This window comes from Puntigrus tetrazona, chromosome 3 (assembly GCF_018831695.1).
Source record: "Puntigrus tetrazona isolate hp1 chromosome 3, ASM1883169v1, whole genome shotgun sequence".
NCBI classification, from domain to species: Eukaryota; Metazoa; Chordata; class Actinopteri; order Cypriniformes; family Cyprinidae; genus Puntigrus; species Puntigrus tetrazona.
Window position 1 is genome coordinate 15793894 of NC_056701.1, and position 12086 is coordinate 15805979.

At 39.1% G+C, this 12086-nt stretch overlaps 1 protein-coding gene across 3 annotated transcripts in view; it reads right to left on the minus strand.

Annotated features, from left to right (window-relative positions):
* smurf1 (SMAD specific E3 ubiquitin protein ligase 1) overlaps positions 1–12086 on the minus strand; it is a 29036-nt gene that overhangs the window by 11415 nt on the left and 5535 nt on the right. For all 3 annotated transcript variants that reach the window (XM_043235142.1, XM_043235141.1, XM_043235140.1), the window contains exon 2: positions 1594–1632. In XM_043235142.1, the coding sequence (XP_043091077.1) occupies positions 1594–1632 (39 nt within the window). The remainder of the gene's footprint in view (positions 1–1593; positions 1633–12086) is intronic.

Here is a 12086-nt window from a genome sequence, read left to right on the forward strand (position 1 = left end):
GACTGCATTTGTGCCACATAAACATCACTGTTCTGTAAAGGCTGTAATACACATGACTTCTAAACAGATTTTAAAACACTACTAGACATACTTGTATAAAAATGTGCCTCATGACAAAGAAAAATAATGTGTTGACTAATAAATTGACTCAAAATATTAAACACGTTCACACCTAAGCAAAGTTCACTCTTAAAAATGGTTCCACCTTACATTTGGTTGGCATAGTGTACTGTTAAATGTATGTGTAGTATTATTGTAACACATTTGAATGTTTCTTATGAGAATGAGACAGATTTGTAAAAAAAAAAAAAAAAAAAAAAAAAAAAAAAAAAAAAAAAAAAAAACCAGTAATTTGCTCGAGAATCAGACACCATGGGTTAGATGAAATAAAAAAAACGTGTATTAAAAGTTTTCCAGTTTGCCATCAACTATAATCAGATTTGAAATTATGGTCATAAATGTTTATTTTTGTCATATCACAAAATCATTTTATGTGCAGTCCTGATTACTGCATTTTGTCGTTTAGTCGTAGACTTGGCGATGCTATTGGCTCAGTGTTACTGAAAGGACAGTCTTCATGCTCTGTGGGCCGTTTATTCGGCGGCACGAAGCTATGAAGAGCATTTCCACTGAAAGCATTTGAGTGAGTGGGAAAAATGACTACTGAAAAATACATGCTGCATCTGTTGTGGAGCATTAATACTAATAATTTAATGTATAATTATCAGAGACAACTGGTCTGGTTTTGCCCGTCTTCGTCATACATTCTCGTGTGGCTTTTTGTTATACGAGAAGCATAATGGACATGGCACAGAAACAAGATCTATGAATGACGCACGCCGAGCATTTGAATAATATGTGGGACACACATCGGCGAGGCCAGTGGGGCAAACAAGCCTGTCAGTCAGAGCAGCTGGGATGAAGAGCCTAGGCTGCAGAACAGTGAAGCGTGCTCACTCAATGCAGTAGTGGGTGGAATCTGATGAGGAGTCACTGAATGGGGATGTGAATTCCCCCAGTGATAAAAGCAGCCAGTGGGCGGCTCTCAACAACTCGGAGGAGAGAGCCACTAATGTTCCAGAATCACAAATGGCTCATACAGCCATTTCTGAGGGGGATTTAAAGTCGATTAATAGTTCACCCAAAAGTGATATTTCAAATTCTTTTAACGTTGTGAAACACGAAAGAAGGATATCCCTGCAACTCTTTTCAACATAAAAGTGAACGGGGAGTGTTGTCAAACTCCGTATCACTGAACATCACTGTCATCCTTCCACCCAAATTCACATTTTTCACTTTTACTTTGACAAAGTTATCAAAATGATTTCATAAAATAATTAACAATTAACATGGACTACTGCTATCATACACGATAGCATGATACGACGGTGATTTTTTGTCCATTTTTGAAGCTTGAACGCCCAATTTATTGTAGTAACGAGGAAAGCAGCAAAAAGAACATTATTAAAATAATTCCTTTTTTGTTTTAAAAGACATGAGGGCCAGTAAATATCAACTTTTGAATTTTGGGGTGAACTTTAAGATACACGAAGGATTACATTATGAAAAGAAGGCGAGGTGAGGTGTACTTACGAAAGAAGTCTTTCTTTGCCAGATTCTTGGCACATAATACTGAAAGAGAAAGAAAACAAAAATCATTATCAGCTCAAATCATTCAATAAATCAACAGATGTGCCTCTTACAAACATTTAAAAAAAAATTGAAAGCATTTAAAAGCTTTGCTGCTGATGTGATGTGACTGAGAACAGCGTTTATCTGCAGAGACGGCTTTAAAAGACAGAGCTGGGCCTCATTCCACTAACTAACTGACATGATCAGGATCCCTTTCCTCTAGTCCCCCCAAAAGGGGCCACTGGGGCCGTCCAAGCACAGCCTGCGCAGAATAAATCAGACAGACTTCCTCTCAACGCTGTTAGTCAGCACCCCAAATCCTCAGCTTTTCCCTGGATATGTAAAGCTTAAGCCATCTGCCTGAGAGGGTTTTTTTTCTTGGCTAGCCTTCACCTAATGTGAAAATATCAAAGGTCATTCTGTGTTAGGCTGCAATGCGATTTCACGCTTTTCAATGGGATTTGGCGCACTTAAAAGAAGCAGCGTTTGTGAATAAGGTTGGTGTCAGCTCATGTTTGACATGCTGTGGTGTGAAACGGAGCAGGTGTGGTCAGCGATATTCATCTTCTCAAAAATTCACTGTGGACTGAGGACGAGGCAACAGCAAACCAATGACCTGCATCGTTTTGGACAAGACAAAATGTACACAACAGTGCAAAAGCCTATACTGCACTGCAGTCACAGCACAACAGGAAACAGCGGCGGCATCATATGCAGTGCAGCTTGGTAATGGTTGATTCTGAATTGTCTGGTTTGAGTGCGTGTTGCTGGACAAACAGAGGAAGGCTGTGTTCTCCCATGAGGTCACAGGACTAATTTATACGCACTTCTGTCAGAACGGGCAACAGTGCAATCGAATGCGGCACAACACATAGCACGGTAAACAAACTCTGCCTGGCAACCATTCAATTTATACATACTGATAAACATTAAAATGGCTGCAATCGATCCCTTTCACCACTTCACATGGTTACCCAAAGACATTCGTAAGATAGCAAAGTAATGGTGCAGAAAGATCTTTTTTGTTCTATCGCTCCTATGACCTTGTTCAAAAGGGTTGCGGTAATTATTACACGGGGGAACTGTTAAAGGGTCAGTTTGGCCAAAAATGAAAATTCTGCTATCCTTTCATGACTCAAATATGCAGAAGATTTTTATGCGCAATACAAAACACATATTTTGAAAAATCCCATGGCAACATAATGAAAGTCAGTGAAGTTAAATGCTGTTTTGGATACCAATGGACATGATGCAGCTGAAATGTTCTTGTGAAATCTCCTTTTTTTATGTTATACTAGGGCTGGAAATTCTAAATTTCGATTAATTGAACATTTTACCTCAATAACGATTATGTACCTTGAAATGAATGATTTCGTAATAACGATTTACGTTTATTAATTGAATATTTCGAACTACTGAAATCAAAGCTCACATTTCTTACAGAGCTTCAGTTTTAATGTAAAATGTTACTCAGATGATGCCGTGTTAGAGTCATGTGGCAAGACATGTGATGGTATGTTTTTTAAGGGAAAAGTCAGCCAACTTGGGCTGCTGCTGTGGATTTTTTTTTGTTGTTTTTTTTTTTTTTTTATTAAAGTGATCACCCATAACGTGATTTTTGACAGAGGAGACATCCCACAGAGGGGAAAATCAACAGAAAAACAAATTGGGCTAGTTTTGGTCTTGTTATGAACAGCAATTGAGCTTTTTTGTTTTGTGAACCTGACAATCCTGGGGTAAGTATTACCATTAAAGTTTTGGGGTGAAAAATCCTATTAAGTATCACTTAAAGAACATTAAAAGATCTTTTTTGACCTCTTCCTCTTGACGATAACAGAAGCACCTTCCCTCGATCCCAGTGTGCACTTCAAAGAAAAACATGCTAGTGTTTCTGCTGTTAAAATCAGGATCCTAGACAAAAGTGGCAAAGACAGCAAAAAGCACTTGTACCCTTTTTTTCCTTTTACGTATTCTCAGTGTCCCTGCAGAAGGCTATTTATTTATTAAAATCCACCTGACAATACAGTGAAGAAGAAACCCAGCTGATGTTAAGAAAAGGAAGCCGGTTTCTATAAAACAGGAATCATGCAAGCTCAGCCACTAATTGGTCTATGCTGAGGTTTCATGCTGCCCAAATGCACGGTATAGTTTATGCCCTAATAATGAGCCGAGACGACAGGATCTTCAAAAGGTCAGAGAGCTGGAAATTCATGGCTGTGGACAGAAGAGCCAAACGGCATACCTCTGTTAGCACCCACACACAGCTCCATGACTTGGGGAGGGCACTGCCTCATTAGCTGTGAAATTCATCTCAGCATTCACAGGGAGAGACGAGAGCGGGGGTGGGTGGCTCCGTAGTCCATCACGTCTTTTAGCCTCCAGGCTGTCCATCACCTCCCAATAACTGGTTACTGTGGCAACCAACAACCCAAGTGGAGGTGCCACGATGCATAGGAGGCTCAGATCAAAGTCCACAGGTATGACTGAGCCGAGGCAGATCCCTCAGGAGCGACAGAGGCGTAGCTTCAGCAGTCACAGAGTAATCAAATATACATGCGGCAGATATTTCAAAGCTTTACCACCCTGGCTTCCCTTTAGGAGCTTTCCACATCTGTAGCCATGGAAACAAAGGAAGAATGGAGGCAGAAACTTTGCTGTCAGACATAACTTTCATCACCGGCAGTCAGGGCTGTAACATCCCCTCCATTTAAACCAATTATTTCACATGAGGGGATTTTATTGGCTCCGAACAGCAGATGGATATTTTGTGCTGTTAATTACGGAGTGCAAAAATGTCAAAATGTAAACAATGGAGTTTTGCCAGGTTTTAGCAACAAAATTAGACAACAAAGTCCAAAACGACAGGTCTCTTATGTACACGACTGTTCAAAAACTTGGCTTGGTGACATTATTTGTAATGTTTTTGATTATGTCAATTATGGTCACCATGGCCGCATTATTTGCTCAAAAATGCAGCTCAATTTTCAGCATCATTACTCAATTTTTCAGTGGCAAAATTGTTCAGAATATGCTGATTTACTGCTCAAGAAACATCTCTTATTATCAATGATGAAAACAGCTGTGCTGCCTAATATTTTTTGTGGAAACCATGACAAAAATAAAAGTTCTTTACTGTCACTTTTGAACAATGTAGTGCATCCTCGCTGAAGATTTTTTTCATTTAAAAAAAAAAAAAAAAAACTAATCTTGCAGATCCCAAACTTTTGAACCGGTAAAACTAGCTGGTTGCTCTAAAAATATTTTTTTTGCTGATTCAGGTTGATAGATATTCCTGTACATGACAGATCTAGAAGTTTAGTCAGCACAGCAATGATTTTAAAAACAGAAGAAACCCAGACAATACTTGGCGTCAAAGACCTTGAAATGAAGCGGTATGACAGATCACATGACAATTACTAACAGGAAAACACATGAGTGCCATTCTCAAGCGCTGGTCGAGCTCCTCTAAATGAGTTGTACACACCGGTCTAGGGCTTTTAAATTTTTCCTGTTGCTTTAACCATTGCCTAATCATAGTGGGTGACGGGCAGAACAAACATGTGCAGCACTTCAGAGTTCCTGCCGCCCAGCTGCACAAACTGACAAACAACCCTGCCGCACATATAAAAAGGCAGCAAGTTCGGCGGGTGTTATTTGCCCAGTGCTGTGCGTGGAGATCTGCCCGGGGCTGTACAAACATCATTGCCCGTGCACTTTCATTAAGCCCTTTGATAGGAGGCCAAACAGTCTGGTATGGTGTTATCAGACGTGGGAGATCATCCATCATCTTAACCATTTCATTACAGAGGATTAGCAGCTCGAAAACATCAACTCCACAAGCTGGGAATCAGAACTGTTTTCTGGTAGCTGTAAACTCCTATAAGCCAAAACAAAAGTCATAAATGCAACAGATTTATTTAGTTTTGCTTCTGCAGAAAGTATTATCAGATTCATTGTAATAAATCACAACTCATCATAATTGGATAGTGACTGACACTGTGCCAGCGCTGTGACATAGACCCAGCATGCCTGTGAAAGAGAGTGAATCAGCAGGTTTGATTTCGCATATATGGTTTGCTGGACTTTTACACAATTCGACACCTCACAGAAGCCAATCTGACTACAAGCTTATTTAGATGACCTGCCTCATCAGATATTTAAAAAAAAAAAAATTGATGGAATTCTACAAATGCATGAAAATGAATATTACTAGGCCCTGAATCTCTGCACAGGATTGCACATAATTTAATTGAATGTTTGATTTAAAGTTTCAAAATTATAACGTGGGAAATTCCTGCAAACGCTTAATCACTATAGCACTGTAACATTTTGTATTTTTTCCACTGAGACTATGCCCAATCAAACTCAAATTTTGACAAAAATGTGTCAGATGTTAGAAATTAAATAGGCATAAGAATGTGTGCCTTGCATCCTCAAAAAAAACCCTAAAAACAAACAAACAAACACACACTGAAGCAAAACAAATCTAACAGACTACAATAAAAACAGTTGCTTGCAACAAGAATTTGGTTTCAGCCAACCGGCAAGTTTATGAAATGAATAATTGTCAAGCAAGAGCATGAAACCATCCAAACTCAATTGTGCATGATAAACAAACCTGGTACTCCGTTGCTAACTTAAAACCCTGAAGCCAAACCAGTTGAGAATCACAACTCGACAAAACCAGACAGCAGATTATCTCTGCTAGTCAGCGGAGAGTGTCTTCAATATCTTGCATTAGGACAGCTGGTGTAGTGACTGATGAGGGACGGTGCAAGGGAGACAGAAGAGGCTCTATTCTTAGTTTCCCACCCACTTATTCCCCGTCTTTAATAAAAAGCACTGCTTTACCTGACGTAACGGCGGAGAGCTGGTTCACAAGCCACAAGACCGTTCACATAGTTAATTAGCAAAATAACACGTGTGTAACCAAAGGAACATTACTCAGTAGATGGGAATGAGTCTCTGGCGGGTTCTGCAGCTGTTTGCAAGGCAAGTAGTTTGCTGATATATGAGGTTAAAGCATGGGGGGGCACTGTAAAGCTGACACGCAATGGTGTAAGTCACCGGAATATGAGCCAACGGTTATTTATCTCTACACTTCTTCAATATGAGCAGAGCATCCAATGAGCAGGGGTGGAGGACGTGAGGCAGGGGCACAGTGAGAAGAGCGGGAGTGCTATCTCTGTCTATTTAACGTGGGTTTTTGTGCAGAAGCTCACTCGCTATTGACGCATTCGAGTCTGATGACTAATTTTCAGCCTTCTTTGAAAATGATTTGGATAAATGAAGATCAGCTCAGTCTCTGAACAAAAATGGACTGTAAATAAAACAAAATGACAGATTATTATAGCACAAATACTACGGACTTAAAAGCAATGAGATGAAACAACGCTTCTATTCAATTTCTTATTTTGCAAATTGTTTCATTTAAGAGATGAAAAATTGCATTTGTAATGAAAAAACAAAAACATTGATTGCAATGCAAAATGTTTTTTAAAGGCTTTAGGTTACCTGTGCTAGTTTGAAGGCCTGCACAAATTAGCAGTTTTATAATCAATATTACCAAATTATTGAAATAAATAATCAGTTTCTGCATGTTCTAATAAGTGATATTGTTTCAAATCAAGGAACAGGTTTGTGTTGCCTGCATATAATCACTTTTCTGTCTCTTAAAAATGCACATTTGATAGAAGCCGTTTCAGTTAGGATGCAGGTGTACAGTTATGTTCATTATTAAAATCAGAGCGAATAAATGTATAAATGCATAAATGTGATGGGGTTCAAATGAGTAGTGCTCTTTCATTCTGCTGTTGGTGCATTAACATTATATTGAAAATCTATCAAACTTTTCATCAAGGAAAATTATATCATGGTAACGATTATGAATTTATTGCCCAACTAAAAAAAAAAAAAAAGCCTCAATTTCTTAATTTTTAAACATTAATTTTATACCCAATCTAACTTTAATTTTCATGGAAAAACAAAGAGGGCTATCAAAAAAACTATATCAACAACAATACCGGTTCCTGAACAATACCTTTTTCAATAACTATTTTATGACTACATTATCTTTTTTTTTCAACTTGACTTATACAGAATCAAAGTCTCATCTACTGAGCCACAGCACAAAGGAACTAAACATATCTAACTAAACAAATCAATTAGTGTTAATAAAGTTCATATAGTTTTCAGTTTACTCATGTTACGCTACATTTACACCAGTGCGTGTTCGTTTTAAAATGCTTTTAAGAAAGCATCATCATTTCTATTAATTTTCCACAAATTTACTGATGAACATTAGCCGCTTCAAGCTGTCTGCGTGTATTTTCTTTTTTCACGGTTGCAGTTCTATCTCAGGGGAAATAATATTTTTCAGCAACATTGCATGACCGAAACATATTAGACGGCAATCAGAAGATATTACAAACACTCAATACCACGCTGTTTCGTCCTGCATTTGGGTTGTTTGGTTTCCCGTAGTATGCGTTCGACTTAACTAGCATTTCTGCGAGAACTATAGAGAGCAGACTGCTCCATACTTGTTCAATCTGCGCTGTGCCACTTACAGTCCAACGCGCCAGCTAGTGCTCCAGGATTAATGGCTCACTGACATTGATGAGATTATCCCTGTAGGTACCAGAATTTGGTACTGAATGACGTGACATTAGGTCGGTACCTAACTCAATACCCAGCCCTAAAAACAAAACGAAAAAAGGTTGGAAACACGATACAGCTTTGTTTAGTTGTATAAATTACATTACATTCCCAACTGCATATTTAATAAAAAAAACAAAAGCTTCACTCTACATTGCACAGTGGACGTATTTAACTAAATAATTTGCACACACGTTGCAATTATGATTATATTATATTTAATTTCTCAGTTCTCGTACAGTCAATTCAGACTTTGCATACATAAGCCATCGCTCTAATTGAGTGATGAACTAGACTGATTAGGGGTTGGAGAATGTGGTCTACTCGTCTCATTTCCTGTGAGATTCAGAGATGACACACAGCACTCCTCCCATTCACAGCTTAGGTTTGAGTTACAGCGGCGTGAGGGCTGGAGGGATATGAGAAAGGCTGAGTTGCACACACTCATGTAAAGGCCCGCCATACGCAAAGCTGAAACACAAGACGTCGGGCCCCCAGCGCGAATGAAATATCCATGAGCTTTTCCGGAGTTATCCTCCACCCTCCTTCCTGGCTCTTTGTTTCTCTTTCTCCCACTTTCCACGGCCAAATCCTCGCTCTGCGCCGAAGATTAAACTGCGGGAAGCCATTTTGTAAGGTCGATCGGAACGCCGGGGGCCTTTAAAAATATATCCCCATCCAAGCTCGAACAAATGAGTTGTCAGCCAAGAGGGTAAACTGGAATGCTAAACCTCCTCATGTGCATGAATAGACAAGACATTTCCTCAGGCAAAGATACAGTAGGTCAGCCTCTCCGACTTCCACGATGGCTCCGCCAAGCTCCCCTAGGAAGAAGCGCGGTGATGGGGACAGGCGGGCAGACTTCCTCGTCACTGAGTCACCAAGCGTGAAAAGGAAGGGAAACCTGAGCCATACCTTGGGGGAACGAGTGGTTAAAAGCACAATACATAGGAATGAGAGAAATGCTTTCAGTCGGCAGTGACTGGAGGAGGAGGACATCCTGAATCTGATGTGTGGTGCATTAATCACGGCTCTGAGCTGACACCAGAGAGACTGCAACCTTATGGCGACAATGCCGACAGATGTCTGCCTGTCTGCGCTCTTGACAGCTTGTCTGACACCATCAGAAGTACTCAGATACAACACGCAATCATGATTATTGTGCTATCAAACAAACTTAAAACTGGGTCTGGCCTGCACTACCAGAAAGATAATTGGTTCCAGAGTGCACTCAAAGAGAGAACCGGCAGGAAAACAAGCTTGTAAAGAAACAGGCTATTTATGTCGATCAGTTTAGAGAACGGCCTACAGTCAATTGTCATCCCTGTGGAGATATGAGCGATGCTTATAGCGACACCGACGAGCATCTGCCCTGCAAAGAGACAAGAGCTGAGAGGATCGCTCCCACTGAAGAAAAAAAAAAAGCCTAATATCGCAATGGCCTACTTATGCTCCGTGTCAGAGAGTGAGAAACATTATCTTGAAAAGCACAGTCTTCGAGTCTGACAGGCTGAAAAAAAAAATCCCTGTGTTTAGCGTTTCTTGTTTACAACAGCTGAAAGAATGCGACCTGGAGCAGAGTGAGTGAGTGTGTGTGTGTCCGGTAGTGACCTGGGGGAGGTGGCCGTGTGACCCCTGGGTGCTGTGCAGTAACCTAAATCCAGACGAGGCGCGTGGGAGCCGGCCAGGCTGCTGAGGGAGGCTAAAATCACCATATGAGCTCTTCATCCTGTCTGGAGGCCCCACAGACTTACGGCACGGTACAACACGCCACTGTCTGCAGCTGACCACAATGCAGTCTCACACACATCTACACAAAGGCCTAGCACGTCACACATTTTTTATCAGGGCAACAGGCTGCACAAATCTGCATTTTCCAAATATTAGTAGGGATAAAAGAGAACTAAATAAAACTATTTGCAAGCTTTTGGGTTTGAAACGGTCAAAACGTTTTTGTGCCATTTATTTGATCAAAAATACAGTAAAAGCTGTTATATTGAGAATTTTTCTATTTTAATGCAATTTATTCCTGTGGTCAAGTTGAATTTATTCTATCATTATTATCTGAGTAGTAGTCTATCTTCAGTGTCATATGACTGTTCAGAAATCATTCATATGCTGATTTTCATCAATTAAAAAAAATATATCAAGAGAAGAGCTTATTAGAATTACAGTACTTTTCTATTTCCTTACTATTACATTTGATCAATTCAATGCATCCTAGTCAGAATGAACTGGAGACTTTAAAATCATAATTTGAAAAAAATCTTACTGACAAGTTAAAACATGTCTAGGAATGGGACAGGATATGTTTGTGAGGATAAATTAGTTTCTTTTTTCCTCTTTTTAGAGGCAGGAATTTAATTGATGAATTTAGAATTAAAGTTCTCTTAGGCTAGTGGATAAAAATGTGGCTTTGCACATCTCTGGCACATCTCTTGTCTTGAAAGTGGTGAGCCACATTTAAACTTAATGTCCTACGCTCTGAAATATTGAAGTCACTGCTTTAGTTAACAATTAACCCAGAAATAATAATATATATAAAAAAACAAACAAATCACATAATAGAGGTCAAATGGTTTTGTTGCCATGGACAAAGAGAAACCACAATACAAAGTCTCATACTAATCACTCAACTATGGCTCTTTACTTCGTTCAGTTCAAGGCGTAGTGTCTTATATAAGGGATGAGTCTATCATAACACACAAGGTCAAATGGTGTGACTTCAAGTGCATGAAGATCATAATTACATAACAAAAAACCTTGAGTTCAAAAAAGCGATTCAAAATAAGTCTAAAGTTTAAAACAAAAAACACAAATAGTGGTCTGAGTCATTTGAGGACAGAATGTTCATGAAACAGCGCTTTAACGTGGCAGCATTACCTTAACTTGAGGAATATGCATGTAAGAGTGCCATAAACAATACAGTAAAATATAATAATATAAAACAAATATATAAAAATATATAAAATGCACTAAACATTTTTCAAACTTGCATTACCAGTGAAAATTAGGGGGTCAGTAAGATTATTCTAAAGGAAAATTAATACTTATTCAGCACAAATACATTAAATTGCCCGAAAATGTTTAGAAAATGTCAATATTTCTATGTAATGCTGTTCCTACTTGACATAGCTGTTATATGGCTTAAGATTGTTTTACAATCTTAAAGATAAATGGTATGGCAATTAAATGTGGCCTACATTTGAGTGTCTAAACAAATAAAAAGACATCAAGTTTTAGCTTAATTTCTATGAATGCATAAGGAAAAGTGTATCTCCAAAGCTGTTTAGTTACTCTTTATTCACTATTTTTTGCTTTATTTTAGCTAATAATTTAAACAGTTTAAAAAATTGTTAACATTTTATAATTATGTCATTTTCTTTAGCACCAGCTGTCTCACAGGTGAAGAACACTAGCATTGAATTACTAAAAGCAAGCAAACAAACAAACTCCATCCATCACATTTCCTCTGTTTAACAACTATCTGTTGCTTTCATTCCCAGTGCTTTCCGTCAAGGCATTTATTTACACAGGATGGGTGACGGCCTGGCTCTGATCAATAGTGTCAGTTTACAGTGCTGCAGACGGTCCGAACAAACAGTATCCCCTACGAACCCGCAGCTGGACTTCACATCAATATCAGGCCAAGGAATGTCTGAGAGGCCACATGCTCTGCATACCTGCACAACCATGAACATGAAATGATCACGTGCAGGAGGGGAAAAAAAAAAAGAAAAGATAAGGGACAGGAGAGAGGAAAGAGGAAGCAGACGAGCAGGCAGCACGTGACACAG